The 20,989-nt window shown below is 32.2% G+C and overlaps 1 protein-coding gene across 1 annotated transcript; it reads left to right on the top strand.

Moving 5' to 3' along the window:
* Positions 1–4,999: 4,999 nt before the first annotated feature.
* LOC148280494 (uncharacterized) lies at positions 5,000–19,726 on the top strand. The gene is made up of 6 exons (XM_088228288.1): positions 5,000–5,052; positions 9,152–9,231; positions 11,504–11,699; positions 13,252–13,404; positions 15,320–15,535; positions 18,270–19,726. The coding sequence occupies exons 1-6, from the start codon at positions 5,011–5,013 to the stop codon at positions 18,408–18,410; spliced, it is 828 nt and encodes a 275-aa protein (XP_088084414.1). The 5' UTR covers positions 5,000–5,010; the 3' UTR covers positions 18,411–19,726.
* Positions 19,727–20,989: the final 1,263 nt, after the last annotated feature.

The raw sequence follows: 20,989 nt of genomic DNA, 5'->3' as shown, positions 1-20,989 counted from the left end.
AATCGTTCTCAAAAAAATATTGAGGTAGCTAGCAGAAAATCGATTCGCTGAATTTAAGATATTGGATATAAGACAGTTGTTTGTGAGGTGCCTACTGCTTAAATTTTATAATAAATTAAGTGAGGTCGAAAAAATTCAACAAAATATAAATACTCGTACAGCAACACAATTTAACTGTATTGTCCCACGTGTATCATTACTGTTATATTAGTAAAAAACTACTTGTACTTCAAAATCTCCATCTTAGAACAGGCTGAGCCATATAAGGTGGAAACTATCCTAACCAGAGGAAGCTCAGTATTAATTTTCCAATTCGCTAGTTATATAAAGATTCCCTGGTATTAAATATGTAATGAATAAATTAAATAAATTTATTTTTAAAAAGAATGAAAAGAGTGATACCGGCTTATTGCTCAGCAGAATTGTTGTGAATATGAAATCTCTACAGGAAATGAAATAAAGGTGTGTAGATATATCGAAAATGTATTTATCTTTTTAAATCCTATTAACATGGCACGCGTGGTTTATATTAATAATAATGAGTTTATTATGATATAATATCGTATTAATTAACCTGCTCGATGTTTAATTAAATGAAATCGCGTTCCTTCGGAAAATAGTCTTTCAACATGATCAGCAAACGTCTGACGGTCTTAGCTAGCATCTTTTTGGTAAGATTTGCTATACCTTTTAATATTTTAAATGTAACATATTACAACATTCAGCTCTAAACGTTGTTTTCAATCCATGATATTTTTTAGTTTTTTAACAAATAAAAAACCAACGAATTAAACTCCATTTTTAAAAACGTCAAAATAGATCTCGACACAAGTATTTGTACCATCTGAATGATATGCACCGAATATACGAAAACGTTGCAAGATTACTCTATTCAAAAAGAATATGTATTCTTAGACAATACGCCGCGCGCGTCATCCGTTTTTTTCACGTTTTGAAGGTATCAATATTTTTTCTCCCTGACTTTCCCAATGTTTATGTTTTTACTCCGTATAGGAATATCTGTACTTCAGGCCAACTGCTTGTGAAACCTGATTTTTATCATTTGAATTATTTATATTAAACTAATATGATATTATTTTTTATACATTATTATATACTTTGGGTTTATATTAAATATGAGTTTGTTCATTTTGAACCAGCGCAACGTACGCGTATTGTCATACCTACCCAGATTATTGATATTACATCGTATTTAGGGCCGGTTGCATCGACAAAAGTTGGGTTAAAGTCAGGGCTAAAGTCAAATAAAAGTTACTTTTATGTCAAAATGCGTTGCATCAAAAAAAGTTAACTAAATATTAACAAAAAAGTTACTTTTTTTTGACCGGCCGCCAGGGGACCGTTTAAAGTTAAATGCGATCTGCCATCTGTCAAAAAAGCGTCGTGAGTGTTGAAATCTATTGATCGATCTGTGAAAAGTTGCACAAAATGTAAATTTTATCTGATTTTTCGTCTTCCGATGATGAATTTATCATCGAGTATATTCTAAACCGAAAAAAAAACTGTTCGAACGGACCATTTTTTGTGGGAAGAGTCCGACTTTATCGCAAGATTTCGAATGTCAAAAAAGTGAAGAACTAATAATTATTTGAATTTTTAATTGTTAATTATTTTTCAAAACACATGACTTGATCATCAGCGGCGTGGTGTAAAATAAATCTAAATCATCACTGTTTTGAAATGCTGTTTATTTATTTTTAAATAGAGCTAGATTGAGCTCAGCTAACTCCTTCTGGGCATTTAAGGCTGCCATAGTTGCCCGAAAAATGTCATTTTTTTGCTCTATTTCTAGAGTAAAAAGTTCTTTATTTTGTTTTAGCTTTTGCTCTTTTAATTTTTTATCTAGAACCAAAAGGACGATGTCCCTTTTGTTATTTTCTTCTCCGAATGCGCAGTGTTGCTTCGCCCTTTCACACACACTGAAAATTGGAACGAAATTTAAACGTTTGTGCCCAAAGACGCGTCGCGGGGCATGTGTATTGCTACATGTAAATAAAAAAGTACGTGCTTGCGCAAAAATCCCAACAATTTTTAGGGTGAAACTTGAACCTTTACAATGGCAACATTCTTAACTTTAACTTAACTAAAATATTGTTGATGCAACGGAATTTTTCGGTTACCAGATTTCGAGCCTTAACTAAGTTTAAATCTTACACTTTAAACAAAATTTATACAAACTTTGATGCAACCGGCCCTTACTGCATTTTATCGTAACCTCGTTTAGTTTTTAGTTTAGGGACTCGTTGCACATTATTCATGCAATATGTACCAATTAAATTTTAAAATAAAACGATTTTTACAGAATAAGGTTTTAAAATTTACCATACTTTTTAAAAATACAATCTAAGCATCATTACATTACTTAAAATATTTTTAAAAGAGCTTTGAAAGTGGGTATAAGTTTATTTTTTTACCATCACACATCTTACCAAGCTCTCTCCTATACCCACTTTTATATAAATACACGTATCAATTTCTTTTTTTTTATTTACGCAAACACACACACACACCCTCTCACACATTCATACACACACGCACATGTACACAAACGTCGCACTCATACATTTTTTTAATTTGTTTAATCAATACAGTTTTTTAAATGATACATGTTTTTTTTTCTATTACAATCTGCTTTCATAATTTTTTTATGTTTTAACAGTAACTATCCATAAAAAGAGAGTAGCTCTTGTGCTTGGAGAGTGACAAACACAATTTTATTTATTTAGTGATTTTAAGTATTAATTTCGAACGTACATGAGAAAAAAATGAAAATTTTACGAAATAAAAACATAAAATAATAATCAATTGGCTCTCGGGTTCAAAATTCAAAAACTCTCTAAATTTACTTTGAATTTATATACTGATTATTAGTTTATTACTTTTAATAGTGTTTTGGTAATTGGGGAGATTGTTATACATTCCTTATAATTTCTACCCACTTATTTATTTTTACTAGATTGGTAAAATAATCTTCACTGACATTTAATGCATTTTTTTAAATCGTTTATTTACATAAAGTGCACCCCCGTTGGTAAGAAAAGCAGAGTTTTACGTTTGCAAAAACTATTCTTAATTAGAATATTTATTATTTTAAGTTATGGAAAAGTTATATTTTTTTTTTGCGTTTATTTGAACGGTTTTTACACGCTTTCGAGACACAATCAGGCCTTTTTGTTTCGAATTAAATGTCAAGTTCACGTCAAAACTCGGCTGGTGGTTAAATAATTACTAAAAATGCATTAGGCATAACTGATCGTCTGTCCCTGGACTGGCATCTAAAGCATAAGACTGGTCATCGTACCTTCATGTAACAAAAAAATTATCAAGATACCCTGCAAGTTGTATACCAATGCAGTGCCCTATGCACCATTAAGTGCGGAAAGGGAATGATGATGATATATACATATGTGGCGGCTTCCGTGGTGTAACGGTCAAGACACTTGACTCACGCACGGAAGGTTCTGGGTTCGATTCCCGATGAGAACACAAAAATTCAACGTAATTTTTCTCAAGTCTGTAGCAAGCAATGTAGGTGTTCTGCGAATTAATTCACCACCTCCTGGCCTGTTGTGGTGCAAATAAATAAATCATGACAAAAGGTTTTATTTACATGAGAAATTGTTAAAAATGTAAGTACTTGGCAAGTCACCTTATCGATCCGCCGCGCCGTTTTATGTATTCAAATATAAATTAAAGTAAATGAATATTTAAAAAATCTAGTCAGTAAATTAATAATAATTAAGACTAGAAACAGCGTTGCCAACCTTACAGATTTTCCGATAGATCTACCGATTTCAGAGGCAATTCGACTGAAATTTTACCTGACCTCAGGCGCAGAAAATCATTCCAGAAATTATCACATTGCGTAACAAATTTTATAAATAAGAAAAACGACGAAACGTTTGCGTTTGTTTAAATTACTGAATTTGAATTTAAATTAAATGATGTAACCATATATCAATATTCATTTTCATACCTGTGAATTATTGGAATAAGATGAATAGTTATATGATAGATGTAAGAATAAATTATGTAGATATCCATACTTTCACACCAATATTATAAATGCGGAAGTGTGTTTGTCTGTTTGTTTGTGTTTCAGTAATGTCGCAACGGGGTAACCGATCTGAGTGATTTTATGCATAGAAATAGCTAAAGAAATGAGAAATAAGGCTATTTTCATCTCGAAAAACCTCTCACTCCCTTGGGAAAATTCCTAGGGGAAAAATGAATTCAAATTAAAACAATAACGACGCTATGTCGACATAGAATAAAGGGTTATCGTATTTTTTCCATAGCGATAAATAGATTTTTTGATATCGACCGTTGTTGAAGAAAATGAAATAACCCTCATTGTTTGAAAAACTGTCTTTTTTTCATAAAACGTTATTTAATATTTACCCCCGATTTTAACCCGTAAATAAAAAAAGATTTTTTAAAAACTAAAAAATACATTTTCTTGAAAAAAATCAAGCGTAATATAATGATATTAGGGCTTTTGGATTATCAAAGTGTTTACTCATTCGAATTATGAAACCTAACATGCTCAATGCTTTGGAGGTAATTTTATTGATATGCGATTCAAAAAGTAGTTTTGAGTCTAAATCAATCCCAATATCTTTAAGTTCGTTCTTTATCATCAGTACGTTATTGTTTTATTAGACACTCAGAAGGATATCCAGTTACCAGACTGAAGGGCTCGCCCGATATCCGATATCCAGCCAAATCGCTATCCGTTTCATTACTATACTAGTTTATCATCTTATTAGGTATGTCAAATTAAGCAAAATTCCACTCCGGTACAAGATCAATAGAAACATTAAAAAGGCAATTAACTGAAAGTCGATTAAAAGCTAAGTTGACATAATATTCGTAATAACTGTCGTAAACAGTTAATTATGCAATTATGGGATGGTGTGTCAATATTGACACATAGTTTTATTCATCTTTATATACTCGGAAAGTTCTAGAGGAAGGCAGTCATTCAAGATGTTCGGAAGACAGTCCATGGTTCTTGCAACGGTTACGCTGGTAAGAAAAATCGAACTATTTTATTTACTTATCATATCATTAACATAAAATATGTATTCTCAAAATACTTAATGCTATAAGTGATGTCCCATCTGTTGCAATGAATTTCTTTTTATGTTCCCAACCATGTCACCAGAAGTCAAAATCTGCTATTTATTAAATCTTCTAAGAGCAACTTTTGTTTTTATGCCCCAATGTCGAGAATGTGTAGATTAGTCAATCGGCATAATTTAGCTCAAAGTCTTAAGTCTTTCGTTTTGATGAATATATTGTATACTATTATTGTATTTCTCTTGTTTGACTTTGCTACATAGTTTTATGTTCTTTTTGTTTAGTTTCTTGCATTTATGTTTCTTCATGTAACTGTTGTAATTGGCTTAAGCCGTGTATATAATGAATAAAAAAATCATTTAAACAAATACATTAATATAAAGTTGCTTTGACTGTCTAACCTCATTCTAAGACAACCACTATAAAAAAAACAGTAATCAATACAAACTCAAAAATCCAAAATAATCTACTTAAAAGACTTCCATTTCGTGTACCATAGATGGCATGGATTTTGTCTTGTCGGTCTAGAGACCTAGATTTTGTCTTTTGGTCTTTAGACCGACATGACATAATCTTTTGTTTTACACAGACAACCCATCAACGAACTATTTAAAACAATCTACAATACCTAAAATATAGGAGCAATATATCAATAGATTTACCGAGGCTAATATTTTTCATGACAATATATGTAAATTTCAGTCAAAAGTCATAGAAATAGAAGTATTGAGAGAGGCAGATAATAATTTATTTGATTATTCTATACGTCTTTTTCATTTCTTATCTTTTACATTTTTTATATTTAACTTAAATTAAATTAATGTCTTAAGTGTAAACATTTTTTTGGTATGTGCATGGGTGTCCCACACTAATATACAAAGAAATAGTCAATTTATTTTGTACATAGGTACTGTTTGTTTACCCAATAAAATAAATTAATCAAATACAAAAACTAATTTGAAACACCATTTTTATAAAATGATGGAGTTACATAGTAAAAGTAATAAAGATCTCCAAATTTCAATTAACAAAAAAAAACAAATAATATGAACATGTATTGTGTGGCCATTTATCGGCCATCATCAACCCCTCAGACTCTCCGCGACCAATTTCACTAAGGAAAGTAGTCAGTAACTTCTTTGGCTTATGGCTCTTACAACATGTCCACGGTTTTGGCATTAGCAATACATATTATACAGCTTTCGTGGAGTATTATCTCTGTACTAAAGAAGTTCTAACCGTTTGTCGGGAAATCAGATAGCTATTGGAACTCCGAGTCTCGTAATAATAAGGAACTGATGGGTCTGTATCTCTGTTAATGTAAGTGACCACTCGAGTGTTATAATACTTTGAAATCATCATCATCATCATCAGCCGTCTCTTGTTCAATGTTGAACATAGGCCTCCCCCTTTAGTCTCCATATTTCCCTATCCTGAGCCAACCGCATCCAACCACTTCCTGCAACTCATCTTATGTCATCAGACCACCTTTTCTGAGGCCTGCCGACACTTCTTCTACCCGTTCTGGGTCGCCATTCCAGGACTTTTTTGGTCCATCTAGAGTCTGTGATTTTGGCTATATGACCAGCCCAGCTCCATTTCTGGTTGGAAGCCCTATGGACCACATCGGTGATCTTTGTTCCCGCTCTAATCCATGTATTGGTTTTTCTGTCTCTCAACGAAATACCCAGCATTCTCCTTTCCATGGCTCTCTGTGTCACTGATATTTTGTGTAATTTTTTTTTCGTGAACACAAAAGTTTCACAGTCATATGTCAGTACAGGGAGACACAAGCATAAAAAAGTTTCTTCTTTAAGTAAATTAAATACTTTTTAGGATAAATGAGAGCTTACCAAAGGCGGCCCATGCTAAACCTCGCCTTCTTTCTATTTCTACCTCTTGATTATCTTTGCCGAGCTTTATTTCATGTCCTAAGCATTTATAACTTTCAATATTTTCAATTATTTCTCCATTTACTAAGACGTTACATGATTGGTTTGCATCACTCAGTACTTTAGTTTTTGAAGCATTCATTTTCAAGCCTATTTTCAGGGATGCTGTATTAACTTCGTTTATCATGTTTTCGAGTTCTTTCTCATCTTTAGCAAATACTTTGAAATATCAAACATTTAATATACATCAATAAATTACATTAATAGGGGTTGGATGAGCAGTTTTATGTAGATAGTAGATACCATATCGTCGGCCTGACTTGTAGAACTCGTAAAAATTGTAAACATAAAATGCCAAAATATAATTTTTGTCCATTTGTGAATTTACGAGTTTTATAAGTTTGAATGACAACATAATGTTGCATAGTTGGTCCCTAGAACAATCATTCATTGCCTACATGAGAGTATAAAATTGAACCCTTTAGAATATAATATACATCTCCTAACCTATTTTATAAAGATTTGTATATACAAGACTGATCCTATCAACATTGCAAAATGACATTTACGAAACCTGTAATGTAATAAATAGGTGCGAAGGTTTTCACGATCACTGTTAATAACATTTTTCTTTTTTGGGTGATACCTTGTGTGAGATGGATTTGTTCCGACGTTTCGGCTACCCCGAAGTTCACTCAGTTTACCCTGAAGATGGCTCCGCAATGGTAGCCGAATCGTCGGAAAAAATCCAACACACCGGTATTACCCAAAAAGGAAAATATTTATCTGTAATGTCAATTATAATAGCGGGTTATTCCTTTAAAAAAAAAATGTATTTATTTTTATTACTTAACTGATACTTATTAGGCCTTACTTATAAACCTGGTATAATGTTACGCCTGGGCATAGTGGTAAAATTAGGATGGGAATACCATATTTATTCTACCACAATGGTAAGGATGGTACTCCCATGCCTAGACGTAACTTTACACCAGGTTTATAAGTAAGGCCTTGTATACAATTATTTATTTTTTTATTGATTCACTCTTTTTAAAGACACTCTACTTTCCGATATAGATGTTTGTATTCAACAGAAGATAGACCCAGCATCCCTGATATATTTATACATCTTTAATCCTTATGATACAAATTGTTCTGAGTTGCCCTGATTCGTGTTAATTGATGCCTGTGTTAAATCAGAAGGACGAAAAAACATTTAATTCAATATTTTTAGTGATTTGAAATTTAAAAAAATATATTTGTTTTATTTTTCATACACATTATTCAAACAGAAAAATTCATATGGATATGTATTTTTTTAATTAATTCCCAAAAAATATAAAACACTCATTTCCTTGATTTATCAGATATTATTTTATTCAAAAGTCAAAAGGCAAAAGTAGACTTCTTTTTTGTTTTGTTCTAGAACCTTGTATATATACATTTTTAGTAGATATTTTAACGTTTTTTCATTATGTATTTTTGTATTATTTAATTTTGAATTCATTCTTATTTGGCATATTATTTATAAATCCTATTTCTTATTATAGTATAGAGTGAGTTTCTAAAAACCATATCTCAATTATCATTTCAATTATGGTTTTATATTTATTCTTTTTCTATTGATTTTAATGATACTACCATTTTTTTATTATCATTACAAATCTTAATTTATGTTTTAATATTTATATCTGATTTTCTTTTTTACATTGTATTCTTTAGAATTTTATTATTTATTACTTTTACTTTGTTTTTCTGGATTGTTATTCTATTGCATCACATGTCATTATAATTTAATCTAAATAGTTTTACTATGTATTTGTTCTTGTTAATTATTTTGGCTTGACACGGGCACAGCCTAAAAAGCCTTAATAACTTATTAATAACTTCATTTAAATTTAAACAAGTGTAATTTTAAATTAATTAATAAATAATTAAATAAATGAATATAGTACTTTCCAGCATTTCTTGTATTGAATACTTAATTTATTTCGCACCCGGAAACTTTCCGTACAGATACGTACGATATAAACAGTTTTCGTGACTACTGACAAACTTTCATTGTCATCTAAGAAGAAGCATAAAAATAGAAAACTATTTTCAGACGTTACCTCACGGGGTGTGGACACCATATAATATTTTATTTTATTTTATAGGCCTTGTTGGTCGGTGTCAACTCCTCGAAGAGCTCAAAACACCGATGCCCTGTTTCGCAATGTAATTATTACGGGAAAGAGTAAGTGCAACCCAATTAAAATTTATTCAATAACGCCTTTTAGTGTGTAAAAATGATTGTCAACAAAGACTGGATTCCACTATTTAAGGGGTTTATTGATTTGGTCTATTGCATGTGGTTTTGTTTACATAATTAAATGGTTTTCGGTTCTCGACTAGCTGGGAGTTTCTTATGTTAAATCAGGACTTTTTTCATTGTTAGAAACTAAATAAATTACTGTAATATGTTAAAACTAGTCAAAAAGACTGTAAACGTTACAACAGAGATAGAACATTTCTGGGAGGTTATTTCGTGCTTTTGCAAAAAGGATCTTTAGCTTCACGGGAAATTTTTATTTCACGTACAAAATCAATCGTTTCACTGTAACACTGTATAAATAAATTGTGAGTTTTTAAATAATGATAGGTACTAGAACAGAATTTAAAAATGCTGTTTTAGGAATTTCAGGAAGTAAATAATTCAACAATGTTTGATTATGTCCAAATGCTTGCTGGCTTGACTGGCTGGATTTCCTCCCTTTGGAGTTGTTCGTATTCAAATTTATTTCAACAGAGAGGGAAAAAGTTTTTAAGATGGGAATATGGAAGACAGGTCATAAGCCCTGTAAATGCCTAGACTTCCATATTCCCATCTCAAAAACTTTTTCCCTCTCTGTTGAAATAAATTTGAAGTAAATAATTATTAAAAGCAGCGGCATTAAGTGCTATATAATATATATTTTGTATATAAGTTAATTAGCTCTATCTAAGTATTTGTCATTTTCGTGCTGTACAATATATATGTCATATACGAGTATAAATATTGTCCGGTTAACCCTAGTGACATAATATAGTTAAGCTTTAAAGTTAAATGAGAGAAAAATAGTTTTAAAAATACAGTAAAAAGCATAATAAAAAACAATAATAACTCAAAAGTACATAAAATCAGAAAGCTGCACTCACTCGATTTGGTTTTAGTATGTTCAAATCATATTTTTACACCGTATATCTAGTAGATTTGGGAAAAACCTATGGCAAAACCCAATAAAAACTAATTTTCCATCATGCCTCTTGTATCCTGGATCCTCTCCCTGTATCCTTCCAAACTTCTTACCTGAACCGTTGCATTCTTTTTCTCATCATGAAGAATTAGCGTCACGGCTAGGAGCTGGCCACGCGGGCGGGTGACAGGGGTGCAACCCTCAGAGGGGCGCACTTTGCAGACCCACAGCCTTATTTTCTCTTTCTCTTCTTAGAAAATAAGTATTGGGGGGCGCAAAATTGTTTCCAGGGGCGCTCGTGACCCAAGCTACGATGCCGCGTAGAATGTTATAGAAGCAATCCGTTTTATATGTACCTTATTGGAGTCTACATTCATGACGCAGGAAAAGAATTCAGTTCTTGGTTGATTTAAGATAAAAAATTGAACGTCAGTTTTTAGGAATAATAAGTATACATAGGACGTTGTTCTTGTTTGAGGGTAACATTATAAACATTGGCTTATTAAAAATAAACGAATTGAGCACAATTTTACTTTGCATTGTTTTTTTCATCCAATGACATATTTATAATAATTACGTGTTTAAAAAAATAATATATATATAAATAATCCTTCTGTACGTGTGATGTCACTTAACTCCCACGAAACGGCTTAACTGAATTATGTGCGGTTTTCAGAGAAATGTAGATCTTTGCGCTGCGAGTGTTTATAGATATTAAAATCTTCAACCTAATATGTAAAAACGAAGTTAAGAGTATAAATGTTTTATTCATCGATCTATAATCGTTGCATTCGAGGAGAATACACATACAAAAAATGGAAGGATGTTGTTTTTTTGGGCATAAAAAAATGATTCTAAATGTTTACAAACAGCATTAATTTTTTGTGGATGTCAACCAGATTCTCTCCTTAAATTCTTTATAATTTCTGCCCATTTATTTCTTTTTACTGGATTTTTGGTGATATTGCGCTTTTTATATTTTGCTTTGGGCAACAGAAAATCACCCAATCACGAAACGAAAAAATTGAAATGTTGAACTTAAATATATGCATAGTTTATCGAAAATTCGAATGTCAAAAATACGTTTGGTGAATCAGCTCATAGCAGGCAATCCAATGTTTGAGCAGGACAACGTCTGTCAGGTCCGCTGGTTTATTAAACATTTATTTATAAACAGTTTATTTTGACTTTTTGATCACTTCTGACTCCATGTTTAATTATTGTCCAAAACTTTAATAAATAAGCAATAAATATTTTTTTAGTTGCTTGATTCATACCTTACCTTTTTTCCAGACTGTGTGTCATAAGTCTATGGACTCTCCCAAACAAAATGAGTCCTCTGGTTGAAGAATTCGCCGCAACCATAATGAGCCTGCTGAGCGTCAGCGACGAAAGGCTCAATGCATTGCTTATGGCGCAATCACTGTGGGCTATTGACCATATCGCTGGGCTGTCTTCGGGAGTTCATCCGTCTTGCATTTATGGAAATGTAATTAAGTCATATATATTATAACTTCTTGACATTTGTTTAGTTTGAAGTTGTTTCGGTACTTACACAAATAACTTAATATACTCCTTAAAATATAGCTTGATCAAAATGACAGCTGTCAAAGTAATATAATTAGTGATGAGAAATTACTGAGCACTGGTCAAATCGATTTTATCAGTTTTTTCATGCAATCATGAAACTCTGTTTCCGAAAATTGATATAAAAACGCAAAAACAAGCCTATTTTAGTGTGTACTTATTAGTGTGTGTATTATTCACCAAAAAAAAAGACATTTATACTTTTTTTCATGAACAACATCAAATGGTTTTTTTATTCAATCAATTTAAATTGATCAATTAGTCCCATCTCTAACGTTTTTGCTAAATGATGTAACCTTGTAAGAACGTCGTTAATAATTGGGTTTATTTTAGTTTTTTTTTAGTTTTAAAACTGATTTTATATATTTATGTTCAATCAATCAATCAAGCGTTGTATTAAAAAAATTAATTGACACGCCATATACGAATGATTTTTTGTGCGTCAATTGTCAATTGTCAATATAAATAACTCCTTAGGCGTTACTACAAAGTTATGTCGTCACTTTTTCTGACAAATGTCATTCTAATCAAGCTAACTTTACACGTGTATTAGAGTGGGCCGATGATGTATTAAGTTTTTTATTTTTTTAGACATCAAAGTAAAAGGGCTCTAAAAAGTTGCATTTTGGATCCCGTTAAATGTAAAAATTATTTTTTAAAATATTCCATTCTACTTTTGGCCCTCAACCGAGGTTTGAAGATTACAACTTCCTAAACATTTGGTTAATTATCTATATTGATAAAATTATTTTTTGTTAGTAAAGATATAACCGAATCACATTACAAATTCAAATATGTTTTAAAACTACGGAAATGTAAAAAGTTTACACTCCGCGGAACTGATTCCGTTGAGCGCCTGGCTAATATTGACGAAAACAATGGTGCATTAAAACAATGCTACCCATTTATTACAAAATAAAGTGCAACTCACGCCCTTAGATGCTTATTTAATAAGGTTTAATTCACATAAAAACATTTAATTGGACTGATTTTCTTACTTAAATACGAAATGACAGCCGGTTTAGTGCAAAAAATTGACTTTTTCTAAAACTTCAAGCTCTAGTTGAGGGCCAAAAGTAGTATCAAATATTTTTTTTAATATTTTTTGCATTCCGAGTGATCCAGAAGGCAACTTTTTAGACCCCTTTCATTTAAAAATTCGGAAAAGAAAATATCGGCCTACCCTAACGTGCACGTAGCTTGTTCATAAATGTACACAGAAATATGGCATAGTAATAAACGAAAAATGTTTTTAAACAACATTTCATTCAATTATGCACTGACATGGCCAGTCTAGAGGTTTACGATTATCTGATCATGACATGTCTTTCTTAATTGCGTTCGTCATTCACCTTCGCAATATTTATTTTCATTTACCATTTTTTCACCATCTTTGTGCGCAGGGGCTTCTATCTAATTTCATACATCTACAAGTTTGCCTTATATATTTTCAGCTCGTCAATGAAACAGTTGCACCGTCTAACGTCCCTGAAAAATTTAAGGACACCATCAAGATGTATGGATCTTTGTGTAACAGCGCTACTAATTATTCCACCTACGTTGGACTAGTTGCCGCAGGATGTCCCGTTGAGACGCCAAAGCAAATGGTAATATATTTTGTTCATTTTCTTGATTACCTATTTAATAACATTAGCAAAAACTCAGAGTAGAGTAGATATGACACACACAGGTTTTGTGCTTTAGAAACAATTGATCGTAGTTATTGCAGAAAGCCACAATTTTGAAAAAATGAGATATTGATGTTATCGGGTGCAGTAAGGTCGATTCTATGTTCTGCTAAAAACAGCCAGACCGCTTTCATATAAAAAACTGTATTAGTCACCTCTGGAAAAAGGTGTCGATCACAAAAACGGCATTTCTCAATTTTTCTCAACACCCACAAAACTAGAAAAATCTTATAGTACTTTAAAAATCTTTTGAACTGGTCAAATACATAATAAGATTCTTGTTTGTAATATTTAAAAAAAACTTATGTATTCATTGTTTATCGTTTGTTAAAGTCAAAAACATTCAAACTATTGTATAGATTTTATAATTCACTCTTTTCACAAAATGGCTATTATCTCAGTTTCACTGCTGGCTGTGCTTTCTGTATATTACGTTCAATTGTCATACTGTGTTTTTACTTGTGATTATTTCCGTTTTTCATAAAATATATGTAATCGTATCTCTAAAGTGTCATAAATCAAAATATTACAATGGCAAATAACTGCTTTTTTGTTTATAATGGCAGCTTAGCCATCATATCCGAAAAGAGAGACACAATTAAACGTAGTTATGCAAAAAGCAACCACGCAGCAACTTATAAAAATAAAAAAAAGATTTTAGTTTTATCACGTTCATCATTCATTCATTATACCCTTTCCGCACCTAATGGTGCATAGGGCACTGCATCGGTACACCAATTTCAGCGTACCTTGATCATTTTTGTTACATGAAGGTAAAATGATGAGTCTTACGTTTCAGGTACCAGTCCAGGGACTATGAAATATTCTAGTGTGAAAACACCCTTTTTCATAAATATTTCATATCAATCTTATCGGGAATCGAACCCGAGACTCTTGAATGGTAGGCAAACGCACTGACCATTACACACGAGACACGAGGTTAAAAATACGTTATCACGTTCAGGAAGGTCAATTCTATGTTCTGCTTAAAACAGCCAGGAAGTTTTCATGCAAAAAAAAAACTGTAATAATCACCTTCAGAAAATACCACGATGTCAAAATGTCATGAAAATGAATGTCACCTCATACATTCTGAGTTTGTATGAGGTTCCATTCCTGGCCGTTTTTTGCGAAATGCATATTTTTTGTTGTGGAATTAGCCAGACTTAAAAAAATCACTAAAATTCCTTTAAAACATAATTTAATTATCATCATTAAAATTGATTAAGTGGTTCTGAACGATTAAATAAGAAAACTAAAGTAAGCATAAAATAATATAACTAATACATAATGTCATGACACTCATCAGAGTTTTACTAGAGCTGGCTGTTTTCTGCAAAATGCACATCTTAGCCAGACTCAAAAACTGATAAAATCTTGTCATATACGTAACTAAATTCTTCTTTGTATTACAAGAAAGACGAATGCATGCATTATTCATCATTTGTCAAAGTAAAAAACATTCCAACTGTTGTTTAGATTCGATTACTCACCTGTTTCACAAAAGTGCTGTTATCTCAGTTTCACTTTTCTATGGCTGGCTGTTTTCTGGATAACTACGATCAAAAGCTGGCATAACCACGAACGCGTTAATTATTGATTGTAATTACCAGTACAGAAATTCACTGATAACCATCATGTGTATGGGGTTAGTGGAATCTAAAAATAACAATGATTTAGTCAAATTTGTTTTATGCCACTGCGTGGCACTGAACTGAAAAAACAAGTATTTCGATCGGGATTATTATATTTTGGTCAAAGAACTAAATCAATAAAGAGAAAAAAATTCACATCTTCTTTTGCTGTGAATACACTTATCGTTTTGAATTCTTAGGAAATGGGTGAACCTTGCCCGATGTCAGACAACTTTGGCAAGCTGCTGAATGACCCGAAGTCCGAAATTCCTCAAGAAATGGTGTCAGTCCTCACTCGTCTTGCGGAGTCTGAAGACCCTGACGACCGAGCTATCGCAATGGCATCTGTAGCTTCCGCCTCCAAAGCCAGCATTGATATATTCGAAAAGCTGCTTCAAGAGGATGCTTTCTTGAGGGTAAAGTATTATTTTTCCTTTTATCTTAAATAATAATTTTGAACAATTTCAGATAAATTAGTCATTTGGAACTCGTTGGAAATGGCCTTGGAAATTGAAATATTTGGACAAATCATAAGAACATAAAAAGGGCATTGTGAAATCAACAATGTTTGGTATTGCATCTTGCAACACATAATATATAGCTTTCAAAAAATTTAATCAGTTTTTATCATCATCATCATACCCTTTTCGCATCTAATGGTGCAAAGGGCACTGCATTGGTACAACAATCGTAGCGTATCTTGGTCGTTTTTTGTTACATGGTGGTAAGATGATCAGTCTTACGCTTCAGGTACCAGTCTAGGGGCTATGAAATATTCTAGGGTGAAAAAAAATATTTTCAGTTTCAGTGCTGCAGAGCAGCGTTTGTTTTATAATTAAAAAAATACGTCCAAGAATTTGTTACCCACTAAATCTAAAGACAAAATCAATATTTCATATTAAACCATGTCGGGAATCGAACCCGAGACCTCTCGCATGGTAGGCAAATGCTCTGACCATTACACTACGAGGCCGACTAATCAGTTTTAGAGTACGTGAGTACGTTAGATGTGAATCTAAATATAAGAATGGACATGCGAATTGAAAAATTTCTGAAAAGTATCATGAATAAATGTTATTTTAGTTCAATTACCAAATTTAGTTATATTACAATTAGTCAATTACCAACATGTAATTTGTTTTTACTTAATTTATGAACTTATACATTGTTCTATTGACGAACTTTCATTTTATTTTTTAAAAAAATTTGAGTTTGTGTCCAAAACGTGCAAATAATCATCATAAAATGCTTGTCGCGCAATGATTTTTTTCCTAAAATACTCTTGGGAATAGGATGTAAAATTACAAATGCACAAGTTTCTTAAATCACTTAAATCTAATTTGTAAGAGAATATCTATACTTGAGAATATATAACTTGATATAATCACAAAAACCAGATAAAAGTTTTACAATATCTAGTAAAATTTAAAACAAAACCATTTTTTAATTATCTGAATCTGCTCCTGCTTGCTATACGGTACCCGTTGAAACGGCTTTATTTTTGTTTTATTGTGCTACGTGTTCTATCTATACTGTTGTATTTAAATATTTATATAAATAACAAAGTGTAAGGATCTACATTAGTATTTATCATCATCATTATTATTCCCTTTACGCACATAATGGTGCATAGGGTACTGCATGGGTACACCATTCTTGATCATTTTTGTTACATAAAGATGATCAGTCTTACAGATATTCTAGTGTGAAAACACCATTTTAAATCAATATTTCATATTAACCATGTTTGGAAACGAACCCGAGACCCCTTGCATGGTAGGCATTTGCGCTGACCATTCATTCATTCATATTACGTTCATAGTTAAAGCTCTCTATTGCTCACTTGTTTTCCTCCTTAAAAATATGCCTCCGCGATCTGGTCTCCCTTCTATGTAGGCCGGATTATCATATCGAATCGGTGCAACATTGTCTGCTTAGAAAATCAGCATGGATGATTTGCCTCGAAAGGGGAGACTAGACTTACGGAGAAATGGAGTCAATGATAAAAATCTCAATTGTACAAAAACGTAGAAATAACATTGACTCCATATTTATGTTTAATTTACTAAATGGCTTAATTGATGGACCATCGTTACTGGTGGCATTTAATGTTCCGATCCACCGGCTGCGAAATAATAATGTGCTGCTCCTTGATCAACACAGCATAAACTATGGCTTGCATGCACTGTTAACGAAAAGGCGGACTGTAAATGAAAATCGAATTTCATTCAGTTTTGTGAATTGGGAAATATTTGAGAAAGGATAGGAATATGGAATGAATACCTACCTTTAATATAATCTGAAAGTTCTTTAATTTCTGGCACTGGATCTTAAAATGAACTATAAAATGAGACAATGTTTTCCACGACGCGCGATGATTCCAACCATCTTTTATCCGATTTTATGTCAAGTCAAAAATGTTGTTTTGTTTTTGTTCTAAATCCGAATCTTCTAATTTTTAATATCTTCTATCTTGATGTTAGGTAGGTACCATAAGGATGGGTCAAAGGAAGGATGGGAACGAAAGTTAATCGGCCAGGAATAGTATCGATCAATGCTGTTATTTACTTAACATGCACCAATGTCCCGATTGTGTCGCATTGTCAAATAGAGACAAGATCTGGACTGCTTTGGTGTTAGTCTTTCTAGATTTAAACAGTCACTGAGATAGACCAGATCTTGTCACATGGTAGTATTTTTTTTGTCCTAGCTTTAATTTTCTTTAGTTGTATTTTATTTCAATTGTAGCTGTATGGATTAAAGTGTGTTTGCCATTGTTCAATGGACTGTATAAGTCCGTAAATAAATAAATAATTTTATTAAATAATACAATAATTATAATTTTACCCTGGTAAAAATACTTAATGGTACACAGAGCCAATTTAAACATATAACCAAAAAAACATGCATTTTTTTCATGCACAATAATCTTTGTTCAAGAAAATAAAATTGAAACAAAGCAAAATAAACAATGATATACAGTGACAAAAACAACAATGAATCATCCGAGCAGTTTTTAAACCTGGGTAATTGTAGTAGAATGGATTACCATGTTTGACAAATTATTCTAGTTTGACACCACTCTGCTACAGGAGAATCTTTCTTGGGGTTCAATTTGAATTGAGATCGATTTTTATCTTTGTTTTTTAGGCAATCCAGTTGAAATCTTGCGGCATTCGGGTGCCACGGAAATGCTGTGAGCTGAGAGAAAAACAATTGAATCTCAGGAGTCAGGAGCTGAATGCCGCAGTAATCAAACTGTTGGAAAAGGAATACCAAGTTGAAATGTAAACACTGAAGACTCGCTTCAACAAAGAATAGCATTCATCGATTACCACCTGGGGTCAGTTCTATCAATGCAGCCTTTTTACTTCAGTTTATTGTTTTTTATTTATCTACAACTCTGTGAGAACTAAAAGTCAAGAAACTTGATAGTTTTTGGACAATATCTCGTATTGTTCTAACATCACAGTTCAAATATTGCTCTATCGACAAATATTACATGTCAAGTCCATTTACTGAATAATAACATGTCGATGTTACTCAACAACCGATCAGTCCTTCATCTTCTCTTCTTAGAAGGCCACTAGAATGGGGCATGGAGCTTTGCGTCGGAACACCAAATGCAGAGTATCATAATCATCTGTTGGTGATGGTAGTGTAATTAATATTACGCTTAAAATGCCAATCCAGGGGCAGTGAAATATTGCAATGTAAAACCATCTTTAAAATAAATATTTCGTGATGACCCCGCCAGCAATCGAACCCGGGACTTCAAACGTGGTGGGCGAATGCTTTAACCATTATACTACAGGGCGGACTTATCCTCACTGGATTTTCTTATTCGAGATTTTTACTTGAGTAGCAACCGAGTAAAAATAAACCCGTCCTCGATTAAGATTCTATTCCACACACAGATCTGTATTTTCCTCTGTTGTTTTTTATATAGAACGCTTTTTTTAGAGCGTCTGGATTTTATAACAATGTTTTGTTTTTGAAATTAATTTTGTATTTATATTGTTTATTAATTAAGGTATAACTAGGTGTTCAAATTTTATTTGTACAACTATCTTAAATAAATACAATACAAATATGCGGTGAAAGCCTCCACATTATTTCATGTTGGCAATAGTTGGTTATCACTATCAATCGAATGCTATTTTTATGACCTAATGCTGTTACATGGTTTACGCAATGATTTGTGAAATTAATAATAATTAAAAGAAGCCACTTCAATATTTATTGTACAATACCAAATTTTAGATATAATGACTGTAAATTATTTTGAATCTTATTAAAAGTACAACAATAAGCATAATTTTTATTGAAAAATCCAGTAGGATTCTGTTTATCCGAACTCCAGCGATCCGGGTTGCCAAATATCCAAACAGTTATCGGGAAAAGAAAAAATGAAGGTGTTCTTGATTTCAATTTGGTTTCGCAAATTAACCTTAAGCAAGTTTTAATTTGATTACAATTCGCTGTATAAATTCAAAAGCAATCAAATCTGGCACTCATTAATCCGGATAATTGGGGCTTCACTGTATTTATTCATAGTATTAAACAGTTTGTTATTTCGAAGCCAAATAAACTATTTTACCAACAAATTATTTTATTTTGTTGAATAAAAAACAACCTTACATTATGATATATCAACTTATAAAATTAATACTTATTATAAAAGAAAGAAAAATTTCATAAAAATAATTAAATTCAAATGAAATCACATTTTATTTAACTGTATCCACAAAACAATTAATTACATATTTATCTTCAGAGATATATGTAGGATTTTGTGTTGTGAGTTGGAGTTCCTACCCCAGTTGGAGATCGACAGAAAACACGAGGTTGATGTTTAATGCGTATTTATTGAATGTTGAATAAGAAATTTACGTGGAGCTCGAGAGTAATGGCGATAATGAGTTGGACTAACTTCACTTGGATTACATGCTGGATATGAGTGACTGCGTTGAGCTGACTCTTTGGGCTGACTTGCTCGGGCTGACTGACGTTGCCACACCCTGTGGTCTCTTTGTAAGCCGCGTTTCTTTGTCCTTTATGTCTCTATGGTGGGAATGAAGTTAATGTAATGCTGGACGTTGCTCTTATGGAGATGGACGTTTTATGTGAAATTCTGTTAGTCTGGCAGAATATGTTATACTATATTCAATGTTAAATGGTGACTTGCTTCCTCGGTCGTTGTTCTATGCTTCAGGTGAAATCATTGCATATTTGTGTATCATCGATCAATGGACTATAATCCCCACATACCTATATATTATTTTTAAAGAAGGAAATATGAATATCAAAAGGCATTTATTTATCAGGAGCCGTGTATCACAATGAGAAGTTAACAGAGTTACCTTCAGTAGAGTAAAATATTTTATTTAAAAACATGTTTACTTATATATTTTTAAAAAATATATCTGTAGGATTTAGGTTGTTGAGGGTTGGTTGGAGTTCCTACCCCAGTTAGACAGAGAAGACACGAGATTGCTGTTTAATGCGTATTTATTACAAGTCGAATAAGATACAGCACTTGGTTTTTTTTTATTATTTTTTTTTTATATAGGAGTTGCTTTATTATTTACCTTGCTTATAATATACAAGGTTTATATTTCAAAAGTGGATTTTTCTGCAATTAAATTTCTTTAAATTGATCTAAACTGTTGGGATCAGGAGGGATATGCTAATGTGGGCCAATCAGGAACTTCTCAGCATTTGCTTATGTGGAGAGGAAACCACTCAAAACTCTTCAGGAGAAGCCGGCCTGTTGGCAGTAGTCAACAGGCCTTCCGTTCCACTAAAGGAGTGTTCGGCATTTTCTTCCCTACTTTGGTTTATTTTACCAATAGCCTGCACTATATTGA

The sequence above is a fragment of the Micrasema longulum genome, unplaced genomic scaffold (assembly GCF_059751315.1).
Source record: "Micrasema longulum isolate JH-2025_06_02 unplaced genomic scaffold, ASM5975131v1 h1tg000575l, whole genome shotgun sequence".
NCBI lineage: Eukaryota > Metazoa > Arthropoda > Insecta > Trichoptera > Brachycentridae > Micrasema > Micrasema longulum.
The sequence above is the reverse complement of the archived record's forward strand: the minus strand, read 5'-3'. Positions and strand labels throughout refer to the sequence as shown.